This window comes from Pimephales promelas, chromosome 24, assembly GCF_988280905.1.
Source record: "Pimephales promelas chromosome 24, fPimPro1.hap1.1, whole genome shotgun sequence".
In the NCBI taxonomy this organism is placed as follows: domain Eukaryota; kingdom Metazoa; phylum Chordata; class Actinopteri; order Cypriniformes; family Leuciscidae; genus Pimephales; species Pimephales promelas.
Window position 1 is genome coordinate 3,611,708 of NC_142792.1, and position 20,223 is coordinate 3,631,930.

General features: G+C 37.8%; 1 protein-coding gene across 3 annotated transcripts in view; it reads right to left on the reverse strand.

The window, feature by feature from the left end:
• Positions 1-19,336, reverse strand: part of dock4b (dedicator of cytokinesis 4b) — an 84,263-nt gene extending 64,927 nt beyond the window's left edge. For 2 of the 3 annotated variants that reach the window (XM_039667917.2, XM_039667916.2), the window contains exon 1: positions 19,143-19,335. In XM_039667917.2, coding sequence (XP_039523851.2) covers positions 19,143-19,185 — 43 coding nt within the window. In that variant the 5' untranslated portion in view covers positions 19,186-19,335. Of the gene's footprint in view, positions 1-19,142 lie in introns of all 3 variants that reach the window. The other variant, XM_039667918.2, reaches the window with a different exon arrangement.
• Between the last annotated feature and the right edge of the window lie 887 nt (positions 19,337-20,223).

A 20,223-nucleotide genomic window follows, 5' to 3' on the forward strand; every position in this document is an offset into this window, starting at 1 on the left:
TGGGCATTTACCCTCACTTAAACCACCCATGTGATCCACCCATGAACCTGACAGCTAATCAACCTCTAGATTCATTAATTATTCATTACCACATTAATATGCAAATGTACACTGGGTTCTGTGTTGTCCATGACCGTGTTGCCAAATGAGACAATATTTAGGTCTCAACATTGAGCATCCTGCAGCGTAGAGCGAATAAATTATGCAGAAACTGGGAATATTTTGTTTGTTGGGGATCAAGAAGTTGCAAAACAATTAGGCAAGAGATTGTACTAAAGCATTTAGTACAAGTAAAACCATTTCTTCATGTACAAAACAGGATTTAGGGCATGTAATCGCCCATGATACTAACAGCCAATTAAATTCGATACACTCCACGACTTGAGAGACCAAGGATGTGCGATTACAATCCGGAAAATTGAACACAACCCAACATGCCTTTCAACCACAGTAAATGCCTTATGATACGGACGTAAATAGCTCTTCAACGAGCAAAATCAAAAACCTTTTCCCTTTCTTAGCAATGCAGAGAATCTCACCACAGCTATCTCAACGCTGTTAGCCTCGACCACACTATAATACACACTGTATGATGTAAGAATCTGAATCTATCGCCAGTCTGTCGGACCAGCAATTCATCTGTGCTTCATAACAGGAGCTCGGGGTTCTTTGGCACGGCTCTTGGTACGTTTGTGCCAAAGGAGCGGCCACTGTGGAAATCATTCATTACCGCAGCTGCTGAAGAGGAAGACGCTGGTGATGGTAATGTGAATGCAAGTGATGGATTCATGTGCTGACAGAGAGCAAGTCTGTTAATTAATGAGCTCATTTAGACATTCCTTGGCCTGGACAGTGACACTAGAACACACTTAACCCTTCGGTCTGCTACGGATCTGAAGGTGCAAGGATAATTGAAAACTACAAGATGTGGAAATTAAAATGTCAATATCTGAAACAGAGCTACAAGAAGGTTAGCAGATGGGGTAGAATAGTTTAAGTAAGTATGCAAGTATGGATGGAAGGAAGTATGTATGGAAGGAAGGAATGATGGATGGATGGAAGGAACTTGGAAGGATGGATGGATGGAAATATGAATAGATGGAAGTATGGATGGATGGATGGATGGAAGTATGCAAGTATGAATGGAAGTATGGAAATATGGATGGAAGGTAGTATGGATGGATGGAAGTAAGGATGGAAGGAAGGAATGATGGATGGATGGAAGTATGTATGGATGGAAGAATGGAAGGAATGATGGATGTATGGAAGTATGGATGGATGGCTGGAAGTAAGTATGGATGGATGGAAGGAATGATCGATGGAAGGAAGTATGGATGGATGGAAGTATGGATGGAAGGAAGGAATGATCGATGGAAGGAAGTATGGATGGATGGAAGAATGGATGGATGGAAGTATGAATATATGGAAGTATGGATGGATGGAAGTATGGATGGAAGGAAGGAAGTATGGATGGATGGAAGTATGAATGGAAGGAAGTATGGATGGATGGATAGAAGTATGAATATATGGAAGTATGGATGGATGAAGTATGGATGGAAGGATGGAAGGAAGGAAGTATGGATGGACGTATGGATGGAAGTATGGATGGAAGGTAGTATTGAAGGAAGGAATGATGGATGGATGGAAGTATGGATGGAAGTAAGTAAGTATGGATGGATGGATGGAAGGAAGATCAGATCATGATCAGATCAGATAGATAATGATGACTTGAATATGATGAAAATGAAATAAAATGTAATACAAAATGAAGATGATGAGATAATGATGTATAATGATGTAAAAATGAAATAAAGAGTCAAATAAAAAAATGAGTAAAACAATATATAAAATTATATATAGATTAAATAAAATTTATTAAAATAAAAAGGGTCCAATAAAATAATCTAAAAATATAATTAAAAAATTTAATTAAATATAAAAAAAAACATCTTGAGCTTCACAACACTTAAAATCAGCGGAGCTCGTCTGCCTGTCAGTAGCTCATGTGCTGCTTCACAGCATCAAGACAATATGCAGACAGAGCCACACACACATTTTTTGGTATTAGCAATAATCTGAGTCACAGCCCTCCTGAGACTCCTGACGCCCTCCTCCAGACATCAGGTATTTGGGCACCTTTGTAAGCTGTGCCTTCACTCAAAACACACACACACTCTCTTCACATTGTGCTCGTGTCACCGCCTTGAAGAATAGATCTGCTCTGGAGGTTTATCACAAATAAACCAAGCCATTTGGTGTGGGCCATTGGCTGAGAACGGCCTGTTATCCGTGTTTCAGATATCTAAAGGTCAGAGAAATATCATTTGGTATCTCACAAAGAAAATTATCATAGTCTCCTCTTTCTTCAATCTCCTTTTTATGGCCTGAATAAAAGTGAAATACTTCTTGAGGAGGAAAAAATGACAGACATTAAAAACACTGAACCTTTAAATCCCCTTTCAGCTTGATCCAGGAGAGACGCACACCTTGCCGAAGCTGTAAACGTGTGTTTGTCAGTCTAAAAGTGCGATCAGTGAAGGAGACGAGGCGAGTAGCGTCTCCGCAGGCCAGAGCAAATCATATATAACTGATTAAATGCGAATATAGGTCAGACTTGTTAAGCTGCCCACTTCACCTCATTCTACGCATAATCGGCTCTCTGATTCTTTCGTCCCGTGTGCGTGTGTGTGTGGAGGGATTGCGATGTGATCTGCTGCTGTAATGTTAGATAAAAAGCTTTTAAATACTTATAGATCCGTAAAAGCACTCCTGGATAATTCATCCTGATTTCACACTGGAGTTTCTTAGATTCATATCTAAACTCACTGTCATTGTTGTGTGTGCTTTTCTCGTGATGTTTAGTCACTGTGTATGCTCTGACAAAAACTTTAAATAACTAATCCGTCCTCACACTTCGTATAGTTCCTTCAATTGAGGAGCAAATAGTTTCGGTTCTCTATTCTTCTATTTTCCTCAACTATACTTGTCCTCTTTCTTATAAGAGAGATCTAGCCATGATGAACTACAGATTTACAGACAATAAAGTGATTTTGGAGCCATATCAGACGTAAGAAACATGCTTAACACTTCCCTGTGTGTACAACAGCTGGATAAACTTACAACCCGTATCTTCATCTTCATCTTCACAGTTAAGGGATTGTGAGAGATGCTAAATTAAGTAGTCAAAAAGATAAGTACATCCATTTCCTAAACATTCCCCGCCCGAACAGTCAAAAACAAATAATCAATGCTTCATTTCATCAATAGTCTTATTAATTAAAGGGCCATATTGCATGCAGTAAACAGATTATTAAAAAGTTTAAAATAAAAAAAGTTTTATTATTGTTGGTACTATATACTTTTTACTTTTTATATATTTTTTCAGGACTTTTTCTACAGCAGATTTCAAAAGGTATATTTATCAATAAAAAATAATATAAATAATGTGATATAGTATATTATAAAATAATAAAAATTAAATGAAATTAAATATTTAAATTAAATTAAATTAAATTAAATTAAATTAAATTAAATTAAATTAAATTAAATTAAATTAAATTAAATTAAATTAAATTAAATTAAATTAAATTAAATTAAATTAAATTAAATTAAATTGCATTTGTGACAAGACCGCCAAAAATAATGCAAGTTCAACTTCAAACTGTGGCAGCCGTAGACACTCAGGAAGCAGAAATCTCCCTTTAGGATTTCAGCGTCACACACTTTGATCCAGATGAAACCCTCGCCACAGGACCAAGACACTGCAGATGCCACAGACTGCATTTCATATGGTCAGTAGTACTGACAGTCACATGACTTTTCCAGTGTTTACAGGCTTTCTGCACCAGACAACAGCTTTCAAGGCTTGTTTACCAAGGAAAGGCTAAAAAGTAAAGGTTTAAAGCTTTTCATGTGGCCTTCGGTATTGGTCAAACCAGTCTTTCTGGCGTAATAAATGTTTTACTAGAAACATTTCCACCACTGTGGTGACCTTGTTTGACACACATTCATCTACAGTATGAACCAGAGAGACAGCCACACCCAAACGGAGATGTGAAAGAGAATACAGACCGCATCAGTCGTCTCTTTTATTAAATTCCCCACACTGCCTTGAGCTGTTAACACAAACACTAACCAGAGGAAGGAATACATTTATCATCATTGTCATTCAGAGTCATTATCAACACCATTTTTATCATCACATCTGCTCACCTCTATTATTACAAACATCAGTGACTTGTCTCAACCCAGAGGGATGAAGAACAAATTAATGCCCATCAGGAGAAATGATACACATTTTTTTTGGTTAAAATATTAAGCAAAATTAATTCAGAGACAAAAACAGAGCTGTATGATGATATTTCAAAAAAAAAAAATGTAGCTGGATAGCATTGGTCAGAATTTGTCCCTAAACCAGCTTTGAAGGTGGTTTCAGTCATCTGATAAAATATTTAAAATATATAAATAAAATACAATTTATAAAAAGATTAAAAAATAAAAGAAAATATTGAAAAATAAAACAAAATAAAATAATTCCAGAGAATTTGAGAATTTGTGTCAAGTGTCTAAAGATATCCGTGGCACCCCATAAGGAAGCAGAAATCTAATACACTGTAAATATATATATATATATATATTCAAGATTTGTTATCACAACATTTTTTTCTTTTGTCAAATCAACTTAAATAATTTATTTAGTTGAGATAACTTATTATTTTGAGTTTCTAATGATTAAATTAATCTCCTTCATTATATTAACTCACTTTTTCCAGTTCAATCAATTTAAAATTAAGGCAACCAGGTTACTTACTTTTTTAAGTTAAAACAACAATATTTTTTACAGTGTATAAGGGTTTTAGTAACACACTCTTCAATATTGAGACCCTCGCCACAGGACCAGGACACCTCAGAGGCCACAAGCTCCCTTTCATATAGTCAATATTGACGGTCACATGACTTTTCTCGAGTTAACTGACTACAGCTTTTTTTCCTAAGGTAAATCTAAAAGTAATGCATCTTTTGTGTATCTGATCAACAAAAAAATATTAAACAGAAAGTGTAGGGTGATTGGCACAAAAAAATTAAAGAAAAGCGAAATCAATCTCAATCTAATTATAATACAGTTGAGCCATTCAAACTGCTCATTTAAATGATTGACATGCTATTTATCCAATCAGCTGTACACTCTAAAAAAGGTTCTTCAGGGGTTCTTTGCGGTGGTCATCATGGTGCTATATAGCACCACTACCATTTAAAGAACCTCTTAAGCCCAGTTTGGTTCTTCAGTGGTTCTCTGGGGTGGTTAAGGTGCTCTATTGCACCTCTTATGGTTAGATAGCACCATTTGATAAGGGGAACCTTATCAAGGTTCCACTTAAAGTGGTTCCCCTATGATTCCAAGCCAATGAACCACTTTTGGTGCTATATAGCACCATTTTTGTTTAGTGTTTAGTGTAGAGTGATGTCACTGAGAGGAGAACAGAACCTAAACCTAATGAGTGATGCAGATTCACCTCACAAACACACACCTGAATCCAGACAAACACACACAACTCGCTTCATATAGCAGTGCAACACCAAAGGCAAAAGACAGAGTGAGACTGAACATCATGTCTGTGAACATCTCTCTCTCTCTCTCTCTCTCTCTCTCTCTCTCTCTCTCTCTCTAAGCCCCAGATGGTGGACCACAGCACAAAGTCTTCACAGCAGAGGCATTGAGACCCACTGGAGCGGGAATTATCAGCACAATAAGCCTCCAAAAAGAACGAATCGTGATTATTTTTTAAAAAACAATCGTCCATGCTATTGTTGGACAACAAAACAAGAGACTCTTTAACAAGCCAACATGGTGCCCCACTCAGCTCAAATCAAACTGACTCGCACTAGTCCGACTCGAGGCCGCTGGTGTGGAGCACGGCTGTAACAGGTGAAGTCATCAGTCATGTGAAGCGCTCGGCCGTCCATATGTCCAGCAACAGACCGCACAGCCAGTGTGGTGTTGGCAGCATGTGTTTGGACTGCAACACTGCCAATTACTCGAAGGACAGCTGCCCGGGTATAGGTCAGAGCAAACCATACACTTTCAACGTCAACATGAACCACACTGGAAAAACAAACATACTTGCATGCAGATAGACAACAGGTATGTAATATATTTTTGCACTAAAGAAAATAAGTTGAGAAGTAACTCCAAAAGAATCCAAATACTAGTACTAAAGTTAAAACCCGCAATGCAGAAGGATCTTTTCTATTGTGACAAAGATAACTGCATTCAGTGACACATAAACTCCTGTAAAGGAGGAAGGCAGGCAGAATGAGTGTTTTGCGGCTGGCAGCTGTAATTTGTGTTATCTGTATATATTTTAACTCCAGGCCTTTCCAGAGTGATGATCAGACAGCCGCGTGCTGCTGTTTACCCACCCATGAGCAACCGCGCGAGACAGGGAAAACATGAAGCATCATCAGTCACGCATCAGCTAGTCTTATTATCACAATGTGATCCGCCCGCTACTGAGCGCCTGTTCAGCATTTGTTTGTTTGGGCATTACACGCTCGTTCTGTCAGGAAGAAGTGCAAGTGTCCGGAGCATGGGCAAAACAGCCGGATCAGAGGACTCTGCTCTGTCTAAACAAGACACATAAATACAAACAGAGTGACGTACCGGCATGCAAAATTGCAAATAAATAAAAAACGATATACAAAATTTACTGAACACAACAGATGGTAAAAAAGACATTAATGTCATATCATTAGCACAAATGGTGTAGAAATAGACCAATAATGTGCTTAACATAACACTTGCACAGTATGATATATTTCCTGCAGTTGTGTACTTACAATATCCCAAAAGTTCCCAAAGATTTTTAATTTAAGATAAACGTATTTACTTATTTATTTTTTTTATTTTCTATTAAAAGTAAATTCTATTTTATTTACTATTAACTTATTTACCTATTTTAAGAGAAACTTGTTCCAATTTTAAATAATTGCTCGTCCATTTTCACTTGTCGCCTGTCAATGACGTAATATCTGCATTATACCTGCTTTCCGTTCGCACTGCCATAGTAACCATGGCGACAGACGTGTACAACGGCTTTGCGTCTAGCGGCACACTCACGCTGTTGTTATTTTCGATCAAACATTGCAATGGCAAACAGACTTTGGGACAAAAGCAGAACTTGAGAGTAAGGAGAGATGACTGACAGCAGAATGACACGTTTCGAAATTCGATACCACACATAATTGATATGCCCACAAATCATATACGCAATATAATTACCCAACTGTATAACTGAAAGAGAACGCAAAAGCATTTAAAACATTTTTACTCCCATCTCTTCACCGTGTCTCTTTAGGGGCTCCTTCCGTTATCTCCTTTCTAAAATCAGAATTCAGCTTCGGACATATCCATGTCCAATGATAAATGACACACCTAGTCTGAAAAGCACCAAATAAAATGTGGATAATTTGGACAATTAAGTAGTTTTTAAAAGGTTAGCATAACAATTAGACAAAATAATTGTGGTTGTTTTGTTGTCATTTTAGATTTTCTAAAATAGCTTAAAACACGTATTATGCATAAAAGCCAAAAAAAGAAGACAAAGAGTGTGAAATAAACAGGGAAACCCACAACTATCACGCTTAATAGGCAGCTGCTTTTGCTTTTGAGCTAAATATGTAACACTGGGTATAAGTTTCCAACAAATTCCGAGAGGAACACCACAGTCATCCACCATGGCATTCCGAGGCAGATTTATGTCCAAAACATCTTATTTTTTCCAAGTTTAGCTGTAAAGAGGAGCGGTGCTAAAAGCTCGCCTAATGGACTTCACACGCGCTCATTTTTTTTCCCTTTTGTGGAGAATTTTTCATCCCACATTGAGTCCTAAGCCACTGGCACGCCAGGAGCGGCCGGGACATCTGCTTTAGCTTAAGGAGAATCAATAACTGCCCCCTTCCAGACTCCTATACGTCATAATATTTCTGAGCTCTCTAGTGTGCAGGAATAATATAACGGGCAAATTTCCTACTTGGTCACTCCAAACAAATCTATCTGATTTGGGATTATGCATACATGAAACCCACAGGGTTTGTTTTTCAAACCCTTCCTGAAAGTGGCAGGAAACAATGAGTCCAAGGTGTAAGCAGATGAAAACAAGCTACGGAAATCTGCGCATGTTGAAGCTGACCTCTGAATGATGCACGTGGTTTCAAATTCCACTCAAACTGAGAGGTTTGAATGCCTGGTTGTTTTGTCAAGCGGCGTGTGCCGTTTACGGATCATGTAGGATTACTGCACAAGGTCGAAGAACGACGCACAGCCTAAGTATGCCTAAACACTGATAACGCTTGTTTTTCCCCTGAGTGACCAAATTTCCTGATTCAATCAGGGAATGGGAGACCTTAGCACACATTGGCAGTGCCCACCTGCATATTTTATTTGAAACAGCATATTAGAAAGTGTGGAAACACATCAGAAAACACATCTCGCCCTGGTGCTTTTCATAATGTGCAATTACAATTTACAAAATTTTATGTCTGAAATCCAGTCATTCCAGCAGGAATCCACACAATTGTGAGTTTGAACAATCTTCCCACACAGGTTTCACTAATTTTCAAGTTGGACATTGAATTTGCCAGGTTGACCAACAGAAAGCTGCTTGGTTTGAAACAATTTCAGACCGTACCTTAAACCACGTTTCAAATGCAACTAGCTTGACTAATTCATTCATCCTAGCCTCTGTATGAACTGAATTGGTCTAGAGGAGCAAATGAAGGCTGATAAAAAAAAGTGTGTCCCAGTTTCTGGCCCGAAGTGGGTCAACAGCAGCCATAGACATCCTATAAACACATCTGTAATTAAATAAAGCTGATAGAAACACTGTTTTGACAGGCAAAGTGTGAAGGGTGTAAAATCTGGCCAGTTAATGGAAAAGGGAACAGGGAAAACAATATGGTGGGTGTTGGGGGTCTGTTTTGCTCCTTCCAATCATAAATACAACAGCAAAGCCTCATCTGTGAAAGCATTTTCCCCTTTGCCAGACCTGGTGCATTATGGGAATTAAAGCTTTATTAAGCTAATGTACTGTGAGTGCACCCAAAACAATGAAGTAAACACACTTGCATAACTAACAGCTGTGGTTGGGCCAGTCTCATAAAGCCAGACGTTTGCCCAGATATACAGAAAGCCCAACTTTAACAGAATTCCCCTTGGGCAATAGTCTGGTTAAAACCAGACCATTCTCAGTTGTAAGTTTGTAACTGAGATAAAGCGTCTGGCACAGCGTCATAGACAAATCATTTCCAGAGGGGCGTCACCAACGGACGTCGTGGATAGATCTAAAACCAATCAGATGCGATGAAGGAGATGACGTCTGCAGAGCGGCGGAGAAGCATCTCCGAGTGTTGTTCGTTTCGCGTTTTTCTCATCCGTAGCAAGCAGTTTGAATGGTGTTTGAATGATGTTTTGACAATTCAGAGCCACTGAATCACGAATACGAAAAAATGCATATGAAAATTTCGGACTCAGTGTACAATGACCTTAACATGTTTAATACTAAACTTTGAATATAGCTAAAAAAAAAAAAAATGACAGCAGAAGTAATTGAAGCAAAATTAAAGTGTTAGTTCACCCAAAAATGAAAATTCCGTCAGTATTTACTCACCCTCATGTTGTTCCAACCCTGTAAGACCTTCGTTCATCTTCGGAACACAAATTAAGATATTTAAGATATTAAGATCACTCCTGCATACTAGTCCATAGGCTTCTTGAGGGAATGACAATTGATGGCCTCGAAAAGTCATTAGACGAGAACACTTTTGTGTGCAAAAAAAACAACAAAAATAACGACTTTATTTCAACTATTCGTTTATTTCTCCCTCTGCGCGAGTCAGGTTACTAGTTTAATAGCATAAGCTTCTGTTATTGTACGTCACACGCATCATACACTTGACCAGCGTCGGCCAATAGTGAGCCTTCGTGTGACGTAGCTCTACGCAATCACACTACGTTAACTGACAACATGCCCATGGAGAAGGAAGTGAATAGTTGAAATAAAGTCGCTATTTTTGTTTGTTTTTGTGTACAAAAAGTGTTCTCGTCGTTTGATAAAGTTAAAATTGAGCCACTGTAGTCACTTGGACTATTTTAACGATGTCTTTAATGACTTTTCGATGCCAGCAAGAGTCATTCCCTCAAGAAGCCTATGGACTAGTATGAAGGAGCGATCTTAATATCTTAAATATCTTAATTTGTGTTCCGAAGATGAACGAAGGTCTTACGGGGTTGGAACAACATGAGGCTGAGTAAATACTGACAGAATTTTCATTTTTGGGTGAACTAACCCTTCAAGACACTGCTTCCACTTAAGGTGGTCTAAATTTAACAGTTTTTTTTTAAGAAAACAAAATGCAGTGTGGTTTAACACCAACAGTTATTTAGAGATGTCAAGCGTATGTGACATGCGACGTGCTCCATTTACATTCAAGTATTTATAGCATCTTTGCTCATTATGCTAACCTACCTTAGTGCAAGCCACAAAACTCTACCCGAGAGCCCAGACCGGCAGGGAACGAGAGACAAACAAGTTAGTGAGCTTCTTTCTTTCAATCTACAGTGTCATTGTGGACTATCACCTGGAAAAAGTACCCCTTTGTCATCTTTATAGAAGAACTAATCTATTTTTTAAGCAACATTGTGTACTGTGTAGTTTAAGGATGGATAAAAGTGTATTCTGAATTGTAATATGCTGTAACGTTTTAACTTAAATTTTTGACTAATACTCTGTAAAATGAACCGACTTCTACCCTAAAAACAGAAAGGCTATTCCCACGGTGCTTAACGTCATTATAACACCGCTGTTAACCGCGAGTAAAAGCACACACTTGTAATTTAGAAGAGGGGGGTTAGCACCGTTTTTTTATCCCCCAGATTGCGGTGCCAAACTAATACAGTGTGAAACAATGCTGTGTCAGAATGTCACAGCTAGATACTTTGCAACAGACAACCTATTGCACACTCATGTTTGCGTGCTTTGTCACAGTCATGGAAACACTGAAGCACATTGTATAAATAGTAAATTTGGTGTTTTAAGGGAAAACTGTCAAATGCTGACTGAAAACTTTCATTCTTACCTTTATAGTTCAAGATTATATAATTTATAATTTATAATTTATAGTTTTGGAGAGGGGAGAAACCAAGAGTAAATTTGACTGATGGTCTCCCTGTTTCTGTATTGCTACCTGTATAACTGTATCACTCTTTTCATAATCATGTGCAATTTTAATTTCAATTTTAAATTTGTTATACCTGCTCAGGGACTAAATTAGCAAATGCTGCTACAACCTGGCCCAAGACATATTCTCTTGTTTTAACAAGTTTAATGTTTATTGTGCATTGTCCCTGTTTCAAATAAATAATTTCCATTCCATTCCAAAAGATCCATAAACACTATAGTACATTCGGCAATATGAGGACACGCAACGCTAGAGCTTTTATGTAAACAGGTCAGGTGCTGTGTTCATCCAATCAAAGACACTGACACCACACAAATATCCAAACAAGAACGTAGTCCAGGGTTTGGGAACGCACAGTGTGAAACGTCGGCTTATGAATACCCAGGATTAATTGTTAACCTCAGGTAAAATATGAGCAGTGTGAAATGTGAAGCAAGATAACCCAGGATTCAGACCCATGGTTAACCATTTCAAGGGTGAAAACCCCATTGACTTTGTTTTGATTCATTTTGGTTCTCTTCTTTACGAGCGGCAAAAACCGTGACACAGCAGAAGACACGCCATTACTTTTGAGGCTGCTGTCGTCATTATAAGAGATCTTATTCACTGTACATCGTCTCCCAGTGGGTAGGAAGAACCCAATTCAGCCTCTTGGCCACACAAAGGAGATCCATTACAGTCGCCGTCGCTGAGTGACACTTCATTTAAGACTTAATTCACACCCTGAGGGAAGTCAAATAAGGACACAGGTGGAGAAATACCAGGGGGCGAAGAGCTGCCCCAAATTTCTGGGTCTCCAGCTGATCCTGACTGCTTTCTGTAATGGCCAAAAGGACGGGCCCGACACAGATTCTTATGCTGAGGCAATCTAGCATGTGGAAAAAATCGGTGTCATGCAAACATTTTTTGACAATATGTCCCTTCAGAATTACGAAGAAAGGCCTCGTTTGTGAAATTAAAGTGTTTAAAGGGCAATAGAAAGTGTGTGAACATAAAAAAGGGCTTGAAGCAAAAGAGGAAATCCCTGAATGCTCGTAAACTGTGTCGGATGCCGCCATCTGAATGCCAAGCAGACCCCATTCAATCAATGATGAGAAGGAGAAAGGAGAACTTGCCTCTCTGGACGAACTAACTTCAAATAATGAGAAGGGAATGAAAGTGATTTATTGGATTACTTGAAATCCAACAGAATCTCTTTGCATATAAGCAAAGGGCTTCAACAGAGCCAATCATTTAAAAAGCGAATGAATCCCATAAGGAAACACGAGTAAGAGAAACAACACACTTTGCAGTCAGTGAAGGAGTACGTTTGATCAATCAATCATCATACACAGCAATAAGCCACAATAAATCACGTTACAATTTTACCATGGTAAACTGTGTTCATAGGGGCATTTTTAATAACCATTTAAATGTGCTACATGTGGTTGTTGGCTTTGCAAAATGGAAGCCAAACAAAATTCAAAGTCCAAACCATATGCTTTATAAAATGGCTTTCACGTGAATATCATGTTTAAGATATTTACTCTCTCCCAAACTACTAAAAAACCTGAAGTCTATTTAATCATACAAAACAGGGTTCTGTGGCATCTTCCACTCGGTAACGTAACGTACATAAACCGAAGCAGCACAAGTTGCTAAGTCTTTAATCAATAAGGTCAATATGGGTCCACGCGGCAAGAAAGAGACGCATTAACAATCAGCGGGGTGTTAATTAGCCCTGCTATCTAAGAAGACGCATTAAGTATAGGTGGGAAAAGTGCGCTCAGATAGCATCCCTGAGAGGGAGTATTACCCTCGTCCTGGCCTTACTAGGGGGTAAAGTGATCTAGATATATTAAGTCAGTGCAGAACTATGGCAGCTAGTCTTAGCGAGATGTGCGGTTTGGTGCGGTTGCCTTGACAGCAGCAGTCAGGCGAGGACTCGAATGCGGTATCGCACCGCCTGACAGTTTAGATAACAGCTAATGGCCTCTTAGGTCCACTTTCAGTTCGTTTTCCCCACGGACAGAGCGGAGAAAATCTGTCGAGACATGAACATGTGTGCAAGTGTCTGGAACGAAAGATATAAAAAAACTTGTCCAATCTGTTTCAATTGGAATAGAAGGAAAGACTGACCGCCTGTTAAAGGAATAGTTCATAGAGATTTTAACTAGGAATATAGAGCACAAATCATATGGACCATTTTTATGCTTTTTGGAGCTTGCCAGACATTGGAAAACTGTCAGGAACTTGTGTAACATCATGGAATAAATAATGCTAATTTGAATTTCTGGGTGAACTATTCTATTAACATCAGACAGTGTGTAAGCACATACCGGTATATTATCATACACCCAAGCCAAAAACACAACACGCATACGTATCATTTGACATAAACCAAAATAACAACATAATGACAGCCCAGCACCTCTCTAGCCCATGTTTATGGCACATCGTCTCTCATAAGCGGTTTAACACCAAGGTCAGGGTGAGCAGAGATCACAAAACCATCTGAACGGAGGAAGAACAACCAGTGGGATACAGGAAACTCCAGGCGTCAACCGTGAGGAAAGCGGCTTAATGAGGAGCAACTCAGTGGGTCTGAAGAAGTACACTGAAGAGCTGGCGAAAGCTCGACATCCCGCATCTAAACATATGTTTGGCTTGCTAGGATGCCGCCAGTGCAGGTTTAAAAGCATCTCTGTACAACTGGATTTATCCTCCTCAAACTGACAAAAAAAAACCCGCCTAAAACAACTAAGAGCATGTTGAATTCTTGATCGATAGTGCGAATTTGGGGAGGGACTACTTGTTTGGCCAAACAATGACAAATGGGGAGGCAAAAGAAGCAGAAAGATGATTAGGAAATGAACAGTTTACTTTAAACCATGAAAATGCTATCACTATAATTCAGTATACGAATATGAATCAGAGCCGTGATTAAGGGGACACCTACATCTTGGATGCCCTTGAGGTGAGCTAAAACATACCAAAAATTAATGTCAAAGTGAACTATCCCTTTATAATTGCTTTATTAAAAGTCTCCTGAAGTCATATGATTTTACTAATGATTATTTTTTCTATCGATTATTTTTCGATTAATCGTCTATGACTCAGTATGGAACGACAAGAGGGTGAGTAAATGATGCAACTACTTTCATTTTCGGTGATCTAGTCCTTAAACAGATGTGTCTATGATAGAGCTGTCCAAACTAGACACCAGCAGCTCTCGTTCCTGCCAAGAGCACAGATAACGAACGTCCTTCTCTTTACATTCATCTCTCCCTCGTGCATGATCCCTATTCACACAGAAGCATTTAACCTGCATTAATGAGACATTCAGCAGCACACTTAATTACATCCACGTTCCAGCCACCAATTGCATATTAATAATCTCCCTGTTTGCGTGCACCCTGAACAGGAGGTCAAAGGTCAGTGGGATTATGAGGTCAGGGGGATTGTGCCTGGTTTAGGATCAATAACGGGGTTTGTGCACAGAGCTAGGCTTCGGTTTCAAAGGATGGGGGGTTTTGTTTTTTCAGAAAGGATCTTGTCTTTGCGAGAGTGTCAGTTCCTTTCTGATTATTGCATAGGTATCCATAACCGCAGTTCAGCTCATTAGCTTCCATTTTATAAAGCCTAATAGACCTTAGTCAGGTAGATGGCATATTTTTACTAGGTGGAAATAAAAACAAGGCTGATGGTGTTGAAACTTGCGGTTATGACAGACTGGGAAGAGAGGTGCTGCAAAAATGTCAAATATGTGAAAAATGTATGTGTTCATAAAAGGGCAGAGCAAAAAAAAAAACAAACCCCACAAGCAAAATCAAGACTTTGAAAAAGGGAATAATAAGTCCCCTTTAAACCATTGGAATAAAAGTTATGGTTTCAGTAGCTAATCCCAAAGAAGCTGTGCGTTATCCATGCTAGTATGTAGCATGAATGCATGTTATTCCAGAACCAGCACACTCTTAGAAGAAAAGGTTCGATATAGAACCTTAAAAGGTTCTATCAGCGCTACGTATTTGGAACCCCTAAAAGGTTCTATACACTCTTTAAAAAAGGGTTCCTCTGGGTTCTATATAGAACCCTGGGGTTCCATACTTGGCCAATAGAACCTTTTACCAGAAAAAAAATGGTTCTATATAGAACCATTTTGGAGTTCCATATATGCATGCTCCCCCATCTGAAGCCTGAGTCATGATAGAAATGGGATATTGTGTCCTGGCCACCCGGCGGGTCTTTCTGAATCACTGCGTCAACTCTTTTGGGGGCGTGGCCCAAGGCAATTACATATGATGAGGTGTTGAGGAGCCCCGTCCCTCAGATCCCTTGGCTCAGGTCATTACAGAATATTTTCTATAATGAAGGAATGGCTCGCCGCACTTCCACAACAACCTGCAAATCCCACAGGGAATCACACAGGGTGGCCACTTACCCTGGACGCCACTCCCACACAGCCCTAACCCCCATCGCCTGCATGCTCCACTCTCCCAGGGGCATTGGATACTATAGAAAACAATGGCTAGCCCCAGGCCGAACACATCCACATCCATGAAAACACACACCAGAACATCCCAGTCAAAGCTCGTCTGGGCTCACTGAGCATTCAAGGGCACTTTAGACAGCACCCCTCTGGTGGCTCCCTTCCAAATCCTTGACTTTTCACTGGGTTCATCTCAAAAAAAGAAACGTCTCACCAAAAATCAAGTGATATTAAACACAGCATTAAGGAAAATGGGTCACACTTTAGATTAGGCTCCAACTATCACTATTAACTAAATATTAACTATGACTTTTGCCTTAATAAACTCGTAATTACAGCTTATTAATAGTTAGTAAGGTAGTTGTTAATTTTAGGTATTGGGTATTAAAGGATTAAGGACATGGTCATATCATTTGTCAATAGTCATATATATATATATATATATATATATATATATATATATATATATATATATATATATATATTGCAGTTTAATTACAACTAATATGCACTTATTGTATATAATATTTACATAACTTCCCAATTCACACAAAATGTAGTATATTTTTATTATTGTTTCTTATATTTTATTATATGATTATTACGACCTATGTTCTTGAAATTCATAGAAATATGACAAGAGCATGAAAAACAGTTATTCACACATAAATCTAAGTTTAAAGCATTTCAGTAAAAGAACATGTATACATAATGCCTGACAGAAACATATCAGCTTCAACAATGGTGTGGATTTTTTTTAAATCAAATGAGGGGGCACAGGTTTTCTTTAGCAATTCAAAGAAAAATGGCAAAACCATGCAGGCTGATTCATAGAAAATATCCAGAGAAGCTTAAATAGCTTGAAAAGTTAGTCATATTCCACCCTCGACCTATTTCAGGTTGCAGTTAATCACATTTGTCTTGCGAAATGAAGACGGCAAAGGAAGAAATGCTCAAAAAAGGTTCCGTCAAAAACGCGGGTATTTCCACCCATTCAGCGTCTGCGTCTGGTTCCTCAAATGCCACGGCTGTCATAAACAACATTAGGGCAAAACAGATCATCTCATATAGTTCCTGTTACCAGGTAAAAATAAAACCTTGAAAGAGGGCCATTGAGACTATTACATGACTTTGCCTTGAGTTAATTAGCAGTAATTAATCCAATTGAGGGCTAATTGGCGTCTTATTGCAGGAACTGTGGGGGTTCATTCATATTTCATCAGTGGCCAAGAGTCATTCTTCATTACGCTACATAAAAGCACCACTCGCCAGCCTCCAATTAAACACTAAAACATGGATTTTGTTTCTGGAAAAAGATCAAAAGCAAAAGTACGAAGCCACTGGATATAAAGTCCCAAATCCCTGTTGGGACGACTGATGAGAGACCCACTTTAAAGCAACGGACGGAGCAAAACGACTAAATCTATAGAAAAATCCCCATAACACAAGACAAGATACATGAAGAGAAAACATTTGGTTTCACTCTAACAAGCATTATTTAATTGCTCAGCTTTGAACACATTTATCACACTGATATATTCCTTCAACCAGCTGGCAAATAACCAACAGGACACAGATAGCCTGGTGACTACATAAACTTGACAATAACCAACCTCCCTTTGTGACCACATAAACTTCACAATCTGACATATCAGATTAAAATCAAATGTGCGTCATCATCCCTCAAGAGAATCAGAAAATGGCATGAAATGACAGAGAGAGTCATTGTACAGCTTCTCTGGAGTTGAATCCTTCACAGTTTCAAAGTACAGATAGACTGATACCAATACTTACTCCTTTAAAAAATCACTCAAATGCAAACACTTGACTTGATTCTAGCATACCCATTTAAGCTTAGCTTACAAAGAGTGAAATGAAAATAATGTATACTCCTTTATCAGCAACAACAACATAAAGTGCATTAAATATTAATTTATGTCATTAAAAAAAAAATTATTTATATATTTTATTTTTAACTGCATGTTTAACTGCATGTTAACCATTAGAACCATTAACCTAATTGTATCATTTTATTATTAACTAGTGCTGTCAAACGATTAATCGCATCCAAAATAAAAGTTTGTGTTTACATAATATATGTGGGTGCAGTGGGTATAATTTTTTTATATAAATACACACACATGCTTGTATATATTTAAGACATATTTTCATGTACATACTGTATATAGATTTATATATAAATTATATTTTTATATATGATCCATTTCAGACATTTCAGTTCAGATGCAAAAGCCTCTAAATGCCATTTGAAATTTTCTTCTAAAATGACCATTTTTATCAAGCTTGTATATTTAAGTTCAGTAATTTCACTTAAATGACAATTAATAGGTAATCTTCATTGCCATTTAAGTGAAATTACTGAACTTAAATATACAAGCTTGATAAAAATGATCATTTTAGAAGAAAATTTCAAATGGCACTTAGAGGCTTTTGCATCTGAACTCTTCATATATATATATATAATATTTTTTCCTTAAATATGCATGCATGTGTGTGTGTGTGTGTGTGTGTGTGTGTGTGTGTGTGTGTATATATATATATATATATATATATATATATATATATATATATATCAAATAATTGTACACAGTGCACCCAAATATATTATGTAAACACAAACTCTTATTTTGGATGCGATTAATCGTGATTAATCATTTGACAGCCCTAAAATCTAAGGGTGTACTTCAGGAAAATATATTAGGCCAAAGAGGTTCAGTTGACAAATAAAAAGTTGTTAAATCCCTGCATTGCATGTAAATACGAAATTGCATGACGTACATTTTTTCCAATCTATTGATTTTTGGAGTCTGATTACATGTCACCCGGCACTGAATGCAACCTGTGCCTCCCTTTATATAATATCTTCATCAAGATTGGCAATGGTGAAAACCATATCTGACCTAATCTCACCAGTACAGTGAGCAAGCATTACTTTCAACTGAGATATGCTAGATAAAAAGCAGAAATCACAGCAGAGCAATACTTCACCAAACTCAAATCAAGCTGGCATGAATGTCATAGGATAACATAGGCTTTAATACATTTTCAGTTCTCATTTGAATGACAACACAGACCCATTCACATTCTCACTGTTGTATTGCACTCACACGGGTCTGTTCAATAGGAGAGTGAATCATTAAATCTAGCAGAGGAAATGCAATAGATACAGGACATGACTACTGTATAATCAAATGCGTTCATTTCCACTCAACAACACACTGCGTTAAACAACAAACTCAGTTACTCAAAGAAAGTACCGAAACACTTGTTTCTTTACCAAACATGTATAAACAAAAGCACGCAGATCCCGCATCAGAAACAAAAACAAACAAACAAACAGTGTATGTGGTAACGTTACACTGATTCAATAATAGTAACAAACGCTCAGAGTCGCGTGAAGAATTAAACACAAACTTACCGACTCCGTATTTCTCGTGTTCTGTGGGAATCCACATGCTCATTGTGTTTGTTTTGAAAAAAACGTATGAAACAGTGCAATGTACGGTATTGGTGTTAAATCACGCATTTCTCCAGTTTCGCATCATCCTCTCGCGCAGTCATTGTTCAGACCGCTCGAGCGAACTGCGCTGCACGATGAGAACGCGGCGGCGCGCTTTTCCACACACCAGTGCGCGGCCACTGTGGCACCGGGTGGCATGACGGGAAACGTAGTTTCGGGACGTGCGCGGAACATAGCAGTAGAGATTAGACCAGAGAGGTTTAATTATTTAAAATTCATAGGTTTTAGATATAATTAAATATTTATTTAATTGATTTTTTCTTTTTTTGTATTATATGTAAAATTTAAAGTGTAAAATGTATTTATTTATTTGTGTTTTTATTTTATGAGAACCGTGTTATTTCACCATAATCAGTGAATGGGGTTCCAGACAGTATTTAAGATTTGTATTTTTGTGTTTTATGAAATATGTATTAATTTTTAAGTGTATACATTTGTATTGTATTGAATTGAATTTTAGGAGTTTTGTCATGAACTTAAAAAAATTAATCTGAATTAAATATTTTTTTATACAGCATTCATGTATTGATTTATTTCAAGTTGAAATGTGTATCTGGCAAAATAAATAGTAAAAATATTCAGTATTTTCAAACAGGTTTACCAAATTTTCCTACCACACACATTCAACGACATCAAGCACTTGCATAACTCAAAAATATCTTTATAAACTTGGCAAAAATAATTCATATTGTTTTATGACGCAAGACATTATGCAAATTATATCTCCATCCACAAGAGAAGTGTAATCTCACTCAAAATACAGACACATATTCAGTCATAACCTTTCACTCTAGTATTGTCTGTGTTATGAATGTGTGTGCATGAGACAGAAAGGGTTCTGGTAAATGAGTCTGATGTAGATTTTATCTGAATTTCCAATCTAATAATCTGCACTAATCCAATGTTGCACTGCTTCTGTTTCCTGTATGAAAAATCGAAGTGTACAGAGCATCTAGAAATGAGTCAACTGATCTTTTCA